Below are 16,528 nucleotides of genomic sequence, written 5' to 3'. Positions count from 1 at the left end.
TTGTTAGAAAGAGAACGAGTCGGAGACAGCAGATGGTGGGAGCGACACTGGGCGGTGTCGGAGTGGAGAGAGGAGCTGCAAGCAGCACTTTGCTGTTAAATCCACACGATGGTCAAACACATTCTGACCTCTCCAAGAAGATTTATTCACAGAGATGCTTTCCAAACGTGCTGTCTGCTGATATCAGCTGCGCTGCCTCTCTCTGAGAACTGATACCATTAAAACCGAGTGTGTTTGGAAAGCAAAGAGATTTAAACTTCAAACTCAAAAAAAAAAAAAAAAAAAAAAAAAAAGTAATGTCTGCAAACTGCAGAAACAACACTCCTGCCAGGCACTGATGTTTTATACGGCAGAACAGAAGCTGATTCATCATCCGCAACTACACTGCTGATGGTGGATTTCAGTCCACGCTGTTGTTTTCTGAAGCTTCTGTTGGGCTTTCCATGTGTCGCTCAGCTCTTTGTGGAGGAATTCAGGGATAAACAGTCGTAGAAGGAGCATTTTCTCTTTCTTGATAACTGATTTAGGACTCGTTTACACAACGTTGTGAAAAAGGCTTCCGATTTGGGAGTTTTTGAAAAAGTCCTCTCCATCCCCATGGAAGAGGGGAAATGTAACTCGAAAGCGCTCTGGCTCCATGTAGAATAAAACACTACCATTAAAACACAGAACTTTTCTCAAATGAAAATGGAGCTGAAGGGCCACTTTACTGTGGTTGTGTTACAGATTCGAAACGGATACGCAGTGGAAATTTACGTTACGCTGCAGAAGCTACAACTACAGATGTACGACCATAGAATGGTTACTGCAGTTTACGCACTGCAGCTGTAACAGTGTCAGAAGTGATCTGACAGCGGCTCTCTGCAAACAGCAGCCAGCACATCAGGAATTGAACAAAACATGACGGACCCATAAAGCCACGTACGACCGGATACCAGGAATCCAAAATAAAAAATCCTCCTTGCGCTCCACAATGCGTATTTATCTGGTGGGGATGGAAAACCTCTGGTGTGGATCCACTGGAATCCAGTGGAAGTACAGCTGTTTATTGCAATTGAGGCTAATGCTAGCAGCCATATACATATCTATGCTTGTAGCTCCTGCTGTGTGACATATTTTTCCTCTGTGGATCCGATCCGGATCCATAACACAACCAGTGTAAAATGACCACTGAAGCTAACAGCGGATTCACAAACAGGAAGAAACTGAAGCTCTGATGATTTTCACTGATCGTAAATGAAAGCAGTGATGAGTCCACAGACTGTAACTGCATTATTAATCGTATAAAAATATTGTCATCTCAGTACTGTGATATAACATCTATTGTGCCTGTTAGCTCGTGTTCAAGGAGAATCACCACATTATGATGAGATATGATTCGAGATCGAAGCCAACTAGCTCTGACTTTGTCTCCGCTTTGGAGGCGCGGCGGCTTTAATAATTACAGTAATGCATATCTACATGTAGCGGGAATCTGACCGGGAGCTGCAGAAGTGATGTATGTGCTTTTCCACTCTAATGAAATGAATGTGGCGGGCGCGGTGATTACATCTCAGAGGAAAGTCATTACAGCATCTGCATACGATTACGGCGCGTCTTTCGGGAGGACGGAGGTAAACTCCGTTCATATATCTGCCTGTCAGGCAGCGCGGGGGAAATTTACAGCTGCGCGGAGGAAAACGTCACGTTACGGGTCCTATTTGTAAATTATGTCATTGGCCTCATTGTTGCCTGACAGTATTTTCTCCTCCGTTGGCTGAACGGCAGAAACGTGCAGGTTGTCCGCCTGTCGCTGCGGCTGAGTGATTGACCTTTTCTGGAGAAAACATAGATTTAACAGCTAATATCAATCAATCAGTGGGGCTGATTCTGTCAAGGAAAGCCACGTGAAAAAGAAAACATTTATTTTCAGTTCAAAGTGGTTCACATGAACAACTGCCTCCTTTTTATCGTAAAGCTTCCTTTTTGTTACAGACAATTTCACTGTAATTTTATTAATTTGGCAACAATACACCACGGTCATCTTAAGGCACTCTAGCAGATAAAAGCCAAACAGAAACATATCTACAAAGATAAATATAGTATGTTTTCAGTCTCCAGTGTCCTCACTGGGCTGATTTTTGGTTCATGGTTTGACGCTGTTCTTGTATTGCCTTCATGACAAACAGTCTAATTCTCTTCATAATTTCTCACTGACGACAGTCAGAAGGCCTCATGTCGCCCGTGATGAGTTTTTCAAAGTATCATAAACATGACAAACAAACATTTATTTGAAAATAACGGTGTGAAAGTAAATTTAATGTGCTCTCTGCATGCCGGTTGAGCTGTGCTGAGCCGGAGTCGGACTCACGTCGCTGCTTTGCTCTGAAGGACGGAGTTTGACAAGGGCAACAGGATGGGAGACGACCCCATAAGCTTTTCCCACAAAGACTTCAATCACCAGCAGGCGCCGGCCATGAACAGCTGGTCACGTGGTCCACGTGTAATTCCCGTGGCATTGTTTCCAATATCCAGCGGTGCGGGGTCAGGAGCAGGACAGTGATACGGCTCGGCCCAATCCAGCGCTAATTAGAATTGGTTTTATTGGTTGTTCCACTCAGCGCGACGCTGCGTGTGTTGTTTAGCAGTCCGGGGTTTTACGGGGTTATTCGCTCCAGGACGACGGGCGGAGACGCTCGGTGTGTGAAACCCGAGTTGAAGCAGCCGGCCGGCCGCCTCGCGACGGACAGAAGCAATTTCTGCAAGTTGGTGGCTTTGACATCAAGCTGCTGTGTCAGGACAAACAAAATGGAGGCAAGGACAAGCGTGTGTGTGTGTGTGTGTGTGTGTGTGTGTGTGTGTGTGTGTGTGTGTGTGTGTGTGCGCAAAGCCCAATCCATCCAGCACTGGGCTGGCCACATGGCAAATCTAGATTAACAGGGGATAAACAGAGAGCGAGAGACAGAGGAAGGCGAGGGGTGGGGGAGGGGTGAGTGGGTGGGGGGAATTAAAAGGAGATGAACAAGCAGCCATGAGAAAAGACTCCATCACAAAACAGCAGCACCACTTCAAGCCGTAAGGCAATGTTTGCCTCCCCCCCCCCTCCTCCTGCCCCCCACCTCCTCCTGCCCCCCACCTCCTCCTGCCCCCCCCCCTAGCCGGTTGGTTCAGCCGTAACCCTTGTCACTCATCTTGACGAGCTGTCCTCCTTCAAATGGCAGCCAGCCCGAGGCGGAGGTAACCGGCGTCTGCGTCGTCTCCGCCGAGGCTTCACCCGCCCGTCTGCTGCAGCAGTAACGAGGCGCCGGCGTCCGGGCAGCAGCTGACCTGCGCCTGTCAGACACCCGGTGCCTTATTTACCTGAGCTGTTACTTATTGATAACGAGCCTTTATGCATCGCGCCATATGCTCCTGCTAAGATAAATAAAACAGAGCTACCAGCTCCGGCGCGCTGAGTGACAGTCACTCGCTTTCTTCCACGCGGCGTCACACACCCCGCCATCGCACGGCGCTGGAGCTAATCTCAGCTAAATGCAAGAGCCCCGGACAGGTCTATCACAGCCAAACGCTAGCATACACTCATGTTTGGAACGAATTTTAAAGACGCCTGTCAGCCCTGCAATCTCAACGAATGAAAAACGAAACAAATGCAGACCAGAAACAAGACACAGAACTGCAGCCCAACATATCAGCTGAGCTCATTTTGTATTGTTATTTCTGCTTTACTAGATTAAAGAAAACATTTCTTAAGATGTTTAATCATATAGTCTTAAAGCAGGAGTGTTAAACGGCAGTCCTGCATGTTGAAGCTCTAATACGCTTCAACACCTTCGCAGATCTATCATACGTCAGATAACAGGCAGGCGGAGGCGATTCTGCTGCAGTGACGCTCATCTGCTGAGAGTTTTCAACACTAAATGGACCCAAACCTACATGATACTTTACTAGGCATAAATAAAAAGGTGAGCTGATGCTTGATGTTTTGGTTCGGCTCATTTCGCCTTCATCGACATCAACGTAGCATCAGATAAGAGCTGCTCTGCGACCTGCCAGCGGGGAATGATGGAGAGGGTCCAGGGGAGCGCTTCCTTTCTCCTTTGTTTTATAGTCGCTGGTGATTCCACCGCTGTGTGCAGCTGCCGGTGATGTATAGGTTCAGGACAAAAAAAAAAAAGAGCATACGGAGGAAAAATAGAGCTTGTCAGCATATTGACTCTTCTTTTTTTTTTTTTTTTTCCTGGAAGTGGACGTGGTGTGAAGTCCTCCTCTGGGATTATGCGTCTCGGTACATCTGTTTTTCCACTGGACCGCTGCAGGATGATCTCACCTCGGCCCTGACAGAAACACAGTGTTTTAGTCCAGAAGCTTCTGCATCGGCAGACGTAGGGTTTGTAAAACAGCAGTCATGTTGCAGCGGTTTGTTTTGACACCCTGCACTGCTGGTCTGGAACTGGCTCCAGAGGCAGGAAGCTACCGCTCTGCTCGCCCGTCACACACCCATGTTGCAATTTGCAGTTTTGTGTTGCTGGAGGAGGAGGAGGAGGAGGAGGAGGAGGACGTCTCTGGCGGAGCGAAAAGGAAGAGGAGGATGAGAGATGGATAGATGTGGGCGGTCAGCCAGCTCGCCGTGACGGGGCCAGATCAGATGAAGCAGGCGTCGTACAGCCGGGCGCCTCGGCGTCCCCGGAGTCTCGGGGCCTGCCGGCGGCCCGCGGGGAAATCGCTCTCTTCAAACAAGTGAAGTGTGAACACTGTCGGCCATATGCAAATGCGATATCTTCCCTACCTGTAGAGCCGTTCTAAATGTCAGCCCCTCTTCGGGGTGGTGACGGGGGCGGACTCAGAATGTCACAGAGCCACAGGTGTTTTCTGTGATTTGTGCTCACTGGGTTAACTCCTCACAGCAGAGCGACAAGGTTTTTTTTTATCTTCTGCCTTCCACCAGACCATGAGATTTGATATAAAACTGGATTCTAACAGCCGTCGGTTCCACTGCGTTCACAGTGTTTTGAGTTATAATGTTTCACTTTGTGATTGATCTTGAAAACTGCTGATTCTTGTAGTTATTGATCCCCATTACAGCCTAAATGGATGTACCAGTACCGGTACTGCATTCGAGCATATTAAGGTTTTTCAGAGTTTTAACGGCTTCATCTGATTATTTACAGTCATGCACCCGTTTTCCGAACCGCGTCTGTCTTTTCTTCTGCCATCGGTGATCAGTTTAGCTATTTATAGACAAAGTAGTGTTCCAGGTCTTCAAAAATACAAAAAAAGCTTGTGGCCCTGTCATTTTCCAGACGGTTCTATCACTTCTGTTTGTGTTTTTCATCTTTCATTGGCCTTCTAAAGTCTATGAAGACAGACCCTTACAGCCAATTAACGATCGCCAATATCGACCAGCCTCACCCCTTTGCTGATGAGCCTCCCAATTCTTCTTGATGTATTGATATTGATTGGCTCAGGGAGCCAATAGCATCACAGTAGGTGTGTCTGATGGCTGGAATGTCTGATGTAGGACTGCTGGAAGGGACGTGGCGTCGACGGAGAGGTTGCGGGGAGGCGGTTTAGCCTTCATGTATAGTTTGCATATGCAGTTTGAATGAGGCTTGATGGCATTTAAAGAGCACTGAAGTGTCTCGGGGTTTTTGCTGCTGAAGCTCACCTGCAGGTTTCAACCGCGTCACAGTGAGACGCTCACACGTTCACAGCTACCGTCTCTTTCTTCACCCATCAGTCTAACGAGCGTGTCTGCAGTGTCCAGGAAAACCCTCCAGACCAGCGTGGGACGGTGTGATTGGACAGAAACCAGGCGCTCCGCTGCCGTACCGCACCGCTCCAAAGATGATTAGAATGCTTTAAAGTCCAGGAGCTGAATCCCCGGCTGTTCCTGTTCCTGTTCTCAGGGTGACTCAGACTGTACACATCGAGGCTCTACCCTGTGTTTTCATGAGTGACGCCGGTGTGACTGTAATTGGCACGGTGGTGTTTTCTTGTCAGTTTTCAGCTGCGGTACAGTGGCGGCTGTATTTAACAGCAGCAGTTTCCACCGGGAGAAAAGGAGCGTTACCGCTCAGGATTTCAGCCTGGCAGCTCCAGTATCAGCAGACTCAGAACAATCTCCACGGAAATATCAACATTTTGTCAATGTAGAAACCAGGAAGGGAAATTCACCACCGATATGTCGTCACTCTAAATGCAAGCAGCGTTCGTTTCACACCGCATCACCTATTTATTCGTCAAATATATGTTGAACAGGTGTTCAGGGAAAATTCTGCAGTGTTAATCTTCGCTGTGCACATGAAGGCATTGGGTAACTGCTATTTTCAGGCAGCAGTCACGGACTGCTGTTCATTATTGACTGTAGACCTGTTGCATAATGCATCTGTGGCGTAACACCACCCAGCCGGAGCTGGTGGGAAGAGAAAGAATGAGGAGGGCGAGCTTTGCAGATTTCACTGTGGAGAAATGCAATATTCATCCCTCTTTCTTTTGTATTCATGTTTCTTTGAGTGCAGCTAACGAGGGTAGTCGTCCTGATAGCAGTGTTTTCCTCTGCTCTGATCACGCCGTTGATTCTGAAGTGCAGCTTCCAGGAGGGCTGCAGTTATGTGCTCCTCTTAACGCCTCCATACTGTCATTTTCTTCTCACTGACACCAACATATTTTCTTATGTAGATGTTAGTTTACTGTGAGTGAGGAAGAAGGAAGAATGCGACCTGGTTTATACATTCAACACACTTCAAAAGGCAAATAGACGGACAAGATTTAGGTATAAGAGAGATTTAAAATGATGACTTGAAGCGTCTGAAAGATAAAAGATTCTGAAGACATGAGAAGGTGGCACAACAAAAGCAGATTTTCTTCATAAATTAAAACAAGGAAGAAGCCCTGAGCGAAGAGAGAGCGATCTGAAAAGAAAAGCAGCAGAATTTAAAATGAGACACGACGGCGATCAGGGGGGAGAGGAGTCAACGGCACAATAATGGTGATTCTAATGTCAAATGTAATTACAGAAAAAGTCCGTCTAAATGTGTTTCCTGTACATATCCACCATAGCATCCCTCAGAAATCCCCTTAGCCTGGTGATGAGTGTAAATAAGAAGCTTTTCATTGGCTGTTTGTCAGTTTAAAGAAAAACTGTGCTGCTGGTTTGATGCTTTTCATTTCAAAGCACCTGTAACTGTCAGAACTGCAACTCCGGTGGTTTTACACTCAAGTTTACATCATTTCATCACAGTTAAAATGAGTCACAGTAATTTATTGTTGAAAACTGTCACTTTCGAAAGTTGTAGTTTTACCCTCAACTTTTTTTTGAACGATCTTGAAAAAGTCACCAAAACTATGACCACCAAAATCCCTCTTTAAGCTCTCAGTTGCCCCCTTTAGACTCTCTGTTGCCCCCTTTGGCCTTTGTTGCCCCCTTTAGACTTTCCGTTGGCCCCTTTAAACCCTCTTTTGCCCCCTTTAGGCCCTCTTTTGCCCACTTCAGACTCTGTTGCCCCCTTTGGCCTTTATTGCCCCCTTTAGACTCTCCATTGCCCCCTTTAGACTCTCTGTTGCCCCCTTTGGCCTTTGTTGCCCCTTTTATACCCTCTGTTGCCCCCTTTAGACTCTCCATTGCCCCCTTTAGACCCTCTGTTGCCCCCTTTAGACCCTGTATTGCTCCTTTAGACTTTCTTTTGCCCCCTTTAGACTCTCTGTTGCCCGCTTTGGCCTCTGTTGCCCCCTATAGACCCTCTGTTGCCCCCTATAGACCCTCACTTGCCCCCTTTAGACCCTCAGTTGCCCCCTTTAGACATTCAGTTGCCCCCTTTAGACCCTCAGTTGCCCCCTTTAGACATTCAGTTGCCCCCTTTAGACCCTCTGTTGCCCCCTTTGGCCTTTGTTGCCCCCTTTAGACGCTCAGTTGCCCCCTTTAGACATTCAGTTGCCCCCTTTGGCCTTTGTTGCCCCCTTTAGACCCTCTGTTGCCCCCTTTAGACCCTCAGTTGCCCCCTTTAGACATTCAGTTGCCCCCTTTAGACCCTCCGTTGCCCCCTTTAGACCCTCCGTTGCCCCCTTTAGACCCTCAGTTGCCCCCTTTAGAACCTCAGTTGCCCCCTTTAGACCCTCAGTTGCCCGCTTTAGACCCTCTGTTGCCCCCTTTAGACCCTCAGCTGCCCCCTTTAGACCCTCTGTTGCCCACTTTAGACCCTCTGTTGCCCACTTTAGACCCTCTGTTGCCCCCTTTAGGCCCTCTGTTGCCCCCTTTAGACCCTTTGTTGCCCGCTTTAGACCCTTTGTTGCCCCCTTTAGACCCTCAGCTGCCCCCTTTAGACCCTCAGCTGCCCCCTTTAGGCCCTGTGTTGCCCCCCGACTGGAACACCATTGGTGTGAAGACTCTATGATGAAACGCTCTCCTCCTGTTTGCAGAGCTCCTCTGAGCTGGCTTCTGATTGTGTTCTGTGTTCTGTCTGCCTGCAGGACGGGGTCCCGGAGAGCTTGAGGATAAAAGGTGAGTTCCACTCCTCTCTGCCTTCCCGTCGACTCGCAGTGTGGGAATCTGTACTGTACTCCATGCAGGTTGTTGGTCAATGCCAGCCGCAGCATGAGCTCCACCTCTCAGCTGGAGGATGTTTTGGACTACCTGTGGTGTAACGGGATAAGAATTAAATCTTTTCACAGAAAACCTCTCACGCTACGAACGCTTCCCACTCAGAAGCCCATTAGCAGCACAGCACTCCGTCATTTCCCGCTTTTAACCAGTTTGTGTTGCTCAACAAAGACGCTCTCCCGGTGATCGCCGCTTAACGCAGTCGACCGATCACATTCAGGTGGAGATAATCCGCCCGGTGGTCCTTCTATTTTTAACGGGTGCGGCTGGAGGGAGGAGGCATCCAGCACGGCTCCCACCACTGAGGCATGTGGGCAAACAACACGGTGCAGGAGTGGGAGAGTCCTGCTTGCATGAGTCATGAGCAGCTTAAACAGATGTGGGAAAACCTTGAAGCATCAAAACATGCGTTTCATGTTTTTACATGAAGCTGGGAAGGATTTTCTGTCTCTTCTTGGCCGAGCGCCGTTCTGGATCGCTTCATGTTACCTGCAGGAAATGTGTTTTGATTGACAGTAGATTGAGGTTTGCTGTTCCATTCAATGTTAGCATGATGCCTGGATGTCAAAATCCTGAAAGGAAGAAGTGTTCCCAGAGTGAGGTGTGTGGATTAACCATTTATCAGGAACACTCTGGAACGAATATCAAACACACTTTCTGCTTTCATCGGTCCAAAACCTTACAGTTCCGGGACAATTAACCTTACATCCCTTAAATTTACTTATTTCCAGCAACTTCTATTCAAAACAAAAGGTGTATGTCTAGATTAGCGTGACACTTCCAGAAAATAAATAAATTAATTAATTAAAATGTGGAAGTTACAATCCTTCCACAGATGGAAATTAATCAGAGGATGAAGACTTCAAAAGAACAATTCAGTACAGAATAATTAATCACAGACGTAAAACTGTTCAACAGGAAGAGAAAGAGAAGTAAAATAAAGTCAAATAACATAATTTAGAAAATTACTTATATTAAGATATAATTGAATTTTATTTACACAGCACCAAACAAACTGAAACCATTGCAGACTCGGAGGAGGAGCGTTTCTGCAGAGCCAGATTTAAAGCTGGATGTGACACTTTCAGCTCCCACAGATTAAACTGTCATGTAACAGGAATCTGTGGGGCAGCAAGTCATGAATTCTGATCATTCCTATGAACTATTAGTTCAGGGCGGCGAGCCGCGGATGCCGCTGTGTTTGACGCCCCTGCAGCGTGTTAGTGGACGGGGTGGGAGTGTCCGGGCTCCACTGACAGACGCCGCTCATCTGTCAACCTGTCGCCTCTCTCATATCTTCGCCGTCTCCTCTAAACAAGAGTCAATGTCAGGCGAAAGGTGCTGCGGCTGTCCAACACGTCTGCCACTAAGTGTGTGAAAGGGCCGCTAAATGGACGTCTCCCCATTTTTCTCCACAGGCGAAGGTCGAAGCAGTAATTGTAGAGGGTGCATTACCATAGAGGGCGGCCCCAGCTGTCCGCCGTGATTCACTTTAATGCGCCGCCTTCCGTAAGCCGAGGGGGGGGGGATCTCACTTTGGCCAGTTTTCAGCAAACTCATTTCCAGCGCCGCTAACGAGAAGGCAGGCGAGCCGCGCTGCAAGAGCATAAATAATTCAAGCATCAACACACACATGGGAGGCTCCTCGTTATTGCGCAACCGAGGTCAATTTAGCATTAAAACTCCCAAGTTTATAAGCTCCATCAGTAGCCACTCCTTCAGCGGACGTCCAGCAGAGCTAAATGAGAGGCGACGGGAAAAGCGGCTTAAGTGGGAGCAGTGATTCAGTTAATACCCCCCAAAAAAAAGAAGATGTAGGGGAATTCCTGGCAGAGAATAGGTGGGGATTTATTCTGCGTTTTAAAGCTTCTTCAGAATACATTAACTGGCTCTCAGCTTTCTCCACGTCCAGAACCTGAAGTGAGACCGGCAGCCTGTCTGGACGTTATGTAAAGAGCTGCAGAGTAAAGCAGAGTGAATTCCCCGCCGGGCTGCAGACGACCGGACAGCATCGTCACGTCAGCGTTACAACTTTCACTGCATTTTGGAGTCCATTCACATGACAAGTGTGACACTTTTCAGCTGTTGTAAACAGTAGTTTTGCTCATGCTCAATAGAGGGACAGTCAGCACGTTTCCCTGCAGAGAACCATGACTCTCAGTCCAGGTTCTCCTGGTCCTGGTCTGTGTTGTCTCATTGTGGATGTTTACAGTATAGTATAGAGTGGTTTCATTCCAGAAACAAACAGCAGTGGTCCGACATGACGTCCACATCATTTTCAGGCATTTCTGCTGTTTCTATAGAAATGCACGGTAAAGTTTAACCTATACATCGGTTAAAACTTTCTTTACAAAATAATGAAGCGGATTTCCTGGGTTTCTCTGCTTGCTTTAAGAGGAGGAAAACGTCAGACGGACAAATGTCTGCTGTTTTCCAGCGCGCTGGGTAATTGCAGTCCCTGGACGGACGTGCGCCACACCAGCACGGCTTGTTATGCAGCCTGCGGCCAGACCGGCGACGGCCACAGAAATGCAGTTTCACTAAATAAATGGCCCGATTCGGCCGCATGAGGAACCTGATGGAAGATAATCTCACTGTCCTCATTACATGTAAGAGGAGAGTCAGCGGTGGCAGAGCCGTTAAACAGGATGATTTGTGCTGCTCTGCTGAGCCAATTAGACGCAGCGGTGCTTCAGGAATACTGCTGGCCATGCAGGAAGCCCTTGTTATTTCTGATCGCGGCCATGTTCTGCTTCTTCCAGATGAAATAAAGGTAGTTCCTGAGCACGGGCCTCGGCTCAGGGTTCCCGTTGCGCTTTATTCTGTTTGAGTGAGGTGAGAGTAAACGACACACCGGCGAGATCTGGAGCCGCGCTGTGCAATCAGAGCGATCAGGAGAGATCAGGCCGCCGGGTCACACCTGTCCGCCGGAAGCTGCCAAGGCAAACAGAGCCGAGCTGCATCACTTTACCTAATTACATCTCAGTGCTCACATCGGCACGGCCGGACGCCTCCAAACACTCCAGAGCGCGCTAACGGCAGCGACTGCTTCCATAAATCACTCGCCTCAGACATATTTGCTCAACATGTTGAATGAAGTCGTTACAGTGAATGAAATCTCTGATTTGTTTTTCGCAGTATCCTCTCTTTTGACTTGTTTGTTCAGTTTCTGTCTCAGTTTTCTGTTTTAGATTTCTGTCACTCTCAGTTTCATCTGATTTGATTTAATTCAAAAAGCAAATGAGGTCTGAGCAGTTTATATTGAGTCTGTCGTAAAGAGCCACTTTTTCCACACTGGGCTGCTGCACTGCTTTTTGTTTGGATGATTGTTTCCCTGACTGTCTTTACTGGTGCAATATATGATCTATCTTTTAAAAAGTGTCATTTTTCTGGTTCAATTTCATAATAAGTCGGCATATTATTACATTTGCTGACATTAGAGATGCACTGATACCAAGACAGGATGAGGGATGTCTGTGGTTTGGACATTCTTCAGTTCTAATGACAATAAAAGAGATGAAGATAGTTTGCACAACAATCAGCAGCAGAGTTAAAACGATGTCGCTCAGTTTAACGGCTCAACACGTAACCCTGAGCTGCGCTACACGCTACATACTACATGCTACACGCTAAGGAGTCCTGGGGCTCCCACACCAGCGATGCTACATGCTAAACATGATAGAAGTCAGACTCATAGCTCTTTGTGTTTTGTACCTGCAGGTAGCTACCGGTTAGTACTCATGCTTGTATTCATCCTTCAAAATAATGGTATCAGTGATGTTATGCGTGGTCTCAGTAATGAAGTAAAACGCAGACAAGAGTTCCCACTCTCAGATAATGGCTGAATATTCTGCACTCGTCCTCTCAGTGTGTCACAGCCTTTCAGGAGTGAGCTCTGCTCATGAGCAAACATCTTGTTTGGTTCACCGGTACAAATGTTTCCGCTGGCCTAACCTGCGCCTCCCCCCGTCCTCTCATACACCGACATGATATTTTAATTTGCATGCGTGTCAAGTTCCTCACCCCCACCAGACCCAGGCCCATAGCAGAAACACATCTGAATAATTCACAAGCTGCAAACACCAAGCTCTAAATTGTATATTAATTCTAAAATTACACCGCCCCCCCCGCCGGGACCGGGCTACACTTTTAATAAGTCGCCTCGCGAACGCTGCGTCGCGCTGCGCTTCCCTCAGACAGAGTTATTGGAAGACTCCCTGTTGTTCCATCCAGCCTCACTGTTTTGCCACAATTTAATTTGTAATGGCTTTCATACAGCAAGTCTTAATCAAGTTATGGTGGATCCGGAGTGCACAGTCAGTCTGTGTGGGGAAGGACGCAGCTTTCAGAGCGAGGCTGAGGGACCGCACTGCGCCATCTGCCTACGAGAACGCCTGTCAGGCTTAGATGAGTGGCCGAGTTTAAAAAAAAAAAAAAGGCCCGTAGGATTTACTGTTTGAATCCCTGCAGGACTGTTCTGGGGAGCTTTACAGGCCACTTATGCTCCTTGACCCACTAAGCCATAAAAGGACAGCGGCGTCTGGCCTGAATACTGTACACTACAACTCTGCCACCTCCTCAGGGGGAAAAGCCAGCAGCACCTTTCGTGGTCACGCTGCACCTACAAAGCTTTAGTCTGTGTTTGCACCGTCAGGTCTTGAACTGCTGCTCGGATTTGTTTCTTTCCCGGTTAGAGTCCAAATTCTTGAGTGCAACTTTGAAATGACAAATCCAGCATCGAGGGGGAAAAGAGATGAAACAAGGCACTCACTGATGATGAGATAGACTTCTCAATGATGTTCAATATCTGAACCAGCAAGTTAAAAAAAAAAAAACCCATCTGGACCAGGATCCAGTGAAATCATTGACTCTCAGACTGTCCTCTCAGGTTTCATCCTACATCTCCACTAAAACCCTTTGAATAAACTAAAAATGTCCTCTACTTCAGAAGGAACCTCTGTATTCTGTATATCTGTGGAGCTTCACTGAGAATAAAGTCATTGAACTCTCTGTAGTGGATCCACTGTGTGACTTCCACCAGACCAGAACCAGGAGGTCTGAGGATCATCAGCTTCAGGACTCATAGAAAATCGTAATTCTGTCACATGCCAGCTAATAGTAAATCTAATAAAACCATGATGATATGTGATGATAACTGATCCTGGAGCGTTGTCTGTGGTAATATGCAGATGATCCCTGAATATTCTGCTTTAATTCTCCCCGTTGACTTCAGTCTAACTGGTTGTTGGATGTACATTTCCTGTGTTTTTCTACCCGGACAGTTTCTCCTGTGATTTTGCATCAGTTTGTGCAGCTGCTCTTCTTTTTCACCTCATAAATAAACACGACCTGTGGCCTGACTCTTGTAGAAACAGGAGGATTTCAGTAGCGCGTTCTGCTGTTTGAGCGGCCGACGCTGCCGAAGTCACATTGAATTGTATTTCAGGCTCAGTCGGTGCTGCCCCGTCCCAGGGTCCCAGGGTGGAGGCTTCACTGAGCTCGATGAAAGGTCTCTGGGCTTCTCTACACTCCTATCATTGGTCTGAACTGCGAATGTTTTCCAAGCCAGGTTTACCGAAATCACTGAATCAAACGAGAAGTCCCGGGACGTTTCTGTTCCAACACACTGGACTGAAGCATGGACTCCTGGTAAAGCTTCCTGGTTAAATTTGGGCACGTTGGACTCAGAAAAACATTGAAAACGTGCTAAAAGGTCACCTTCAGGAGCGGATGGGCCGCCATCAATGACCTCCGGTGTCATGATATTGATGATATATGAGAATTGATGCAGCATATTCTCTTGTTGATCAATGTGTAAAGGATGTGAATGAAAGGTCACTCATGAATAAATCACATCTTAACGATGCAACTTCACATTTTCTACATTTTAAGTAGCCCTGATCAACGTAATTTATCAGACTCCTCACCTGTAAATGAAAAATATTTATTTTCAGGCTCAGTTCAAAGTCTTTCCTCACCAAGAGAAAAACAGATGATAGCCATCCTGCTCTCTCATCCAATATGAAGGAAATAAAAACATGTATCAAAACAGCCACAGAAGGACAGCAGGTGGCAGCCGAGCTCACAACACTAAAACCCCGTTTACATGACGACCGGGTGAAAACGCATCCGTTTGTTTTCCTTTCAGGAAAGTTTCACCTTTAAAGAATGTTTTAAAAACAACGTCGCTTTACCCTGAAGCAGCAGGAACACAGAAACTCTACATAAACAATGGAGAACATGGAGAACAATACACTAAACAATAACAATGGAGAACACGGAGAACCATACAGTCTGAACATGAAGCAGATCCAGGATGCTGACTTGGTTTGAGCCTATAGTTTACAGTCTCCCTCAGTCATATTTCATTTTATCTTCCTTTTAATTAAACCCACCTGCTGTTCCAGGTGAACAATGGAGGTAATTAGATGGATGTTTCCCCTGCAGGACTGATTGGATCCTAATTTCGACGACACAGACTCAATTTTCCTCCGAGCGTCTTCCAGTCGCAGAGTATTTTTATCCTCATGTCGAGGTGTTTCTGTAAATGGAGATGAAATGGAGCTGGTCCGCTGCTCTCGCGCCCGGATTCACACTTTTAATGCTGCGGCTGATTGACAACGCTCTCTGGTTTCAAGTCAAGACCGATTTTTCATCCATGGAGGAGTAAATCTTTGTGGTTCACTGAAACTTAACGGCAGACTCTGTAAGATTTAATATCATTCAAATCCAGACGAGCTTCATGCCCAGTCCAGTTATCACTTCTCATGTCGGTTATTTACTCTCATGTCAAGAAAAAAAAAAAAACAGCTTCTCTCCGTGGCGCGATCTGAGATCTGTTTTTGGTTTTCTTATGACTGCTGTAATATGTACATCATCCATAAGGCTCTTCATAGTTTACGATGATGGCATGCGATTTGTTTTAAGGTCTTCAAATAGCCTAACGAGCATTAAAGCGGCGTTACAGAGGAATAATGGTGCGTGCAGGGGTGAGTGATGGGTGTCAGGGTGATCGTCAGCACTGCCAAAGGAAGCATAACGCTCAGCACGCTTAACAAGATCAACAGAATTACCATCAACGCTCCGCTCCAGCGACTCCCAAGTTGTTGATACCCGTCATTTTTTTTTTTTTTTTTTTTTTTGGCAAAGCATATCCTGAATCTGTAGTATTAAATGGAGAGAGACGGATCTAATTGAGATTCATCAATAATTCTCAGTGATCTGCATGATCCCTCACTTCTTCCAGTGGATAATGAAGATGGTTTGGCAGTAGCAGCGCTTCTCTCCCCATCTGAAGGTCACCGCAGTGATCTTAGAGAGACGAACATTATCCTGACGGTCGGCTCTGCTTTTAGCCCACATTAAGTTCGATGCAGTTCGTTTTTTTTGTTTTATTTTAATGTGAATGGAGGGAGCGAAGCCGCGTCCATCCATGAAATCCCTGGAAACTTGTGTCAGCTGTTGTTTGAAAGGTGTGTATAGGTGTGTGAAAGAGTGTGTGGCCTCTCTGTCGCGACTCCCTGCAGCTTCTGCAGAATCACATGAAAACAAACACTTGTTTGTAATTTCGCTGCGCAGCGGCCCGTCTTCTGAAGGGACTCTTATCCTGCAGCTCGGGGCGACAAATGTTCCAAGAAGAAACGCTTCGTCACTGGAAAGAAAAATCCCAAAACGTCGAACACAGAGAGGCGAGTGTGTTCATGAACCTGAGAATCTGGATTGTTACCAGTTGGTAGAGCACCAGTTCCCAGTTCAACAAATGACAAGAAACAAAAAAGGAAATTGGCAAAACTGAAAGTAATGCAAATACAAGAATTCAATCAAACAAAAGGAACCTTTTTTTTTTGTTTGTTTTTTTTAGGTAGAATTGCATCAACATAAATGTACACACAGTTCTACCCTGAGAGAACAGTTATACTGTGTTCTAATGCCAGCAGCTGACTGTGTATTTCA

The 16,528-nt window shown here is 46.7% G+C and overlaps 1 protein-coding gene across 1 annotated transcript in view; it reads left to right on the top strand.

Annotated features, from left to right (window-relative positions):
• fstl5 (follistatin-like 5) overlaps nucleotides 1-16,528 on the top strand; it is a 172,681-nt gene that overhangs the window by 29,300 nt on the left and 126,853 nt on the right. The window contains exon 3 of the mRNA XM_030107254.1: nucleotides 8,446-8,476. Coding sequence (XP_029963114.1) covers nucleotides 8,446-8,476 — 31 coding nt within the window. The remainder of the gene's footprint in view (nucleotides 1-8,445; nucleotides 8,477-16,528) is intronic.

This window comes from Salarias fasciatus, chromosome 2, assembly GCF_902148845.1.
Source record: "Salarias fasciatus chromosome 2, fSalaFa1.1, whole genome shotgun sequence".
In the NCBI taxonomy this organism is placed as follows: domain Eukaryota; kingdom Metazoa; phylum Chordata; class Actinopteri; order Blenniiformes; family Blenniidae; genus Salarias; species Salarias fasciatus.
This window is presented reverse-complemented; position numbering and strand designations above follow the sequence as displayed.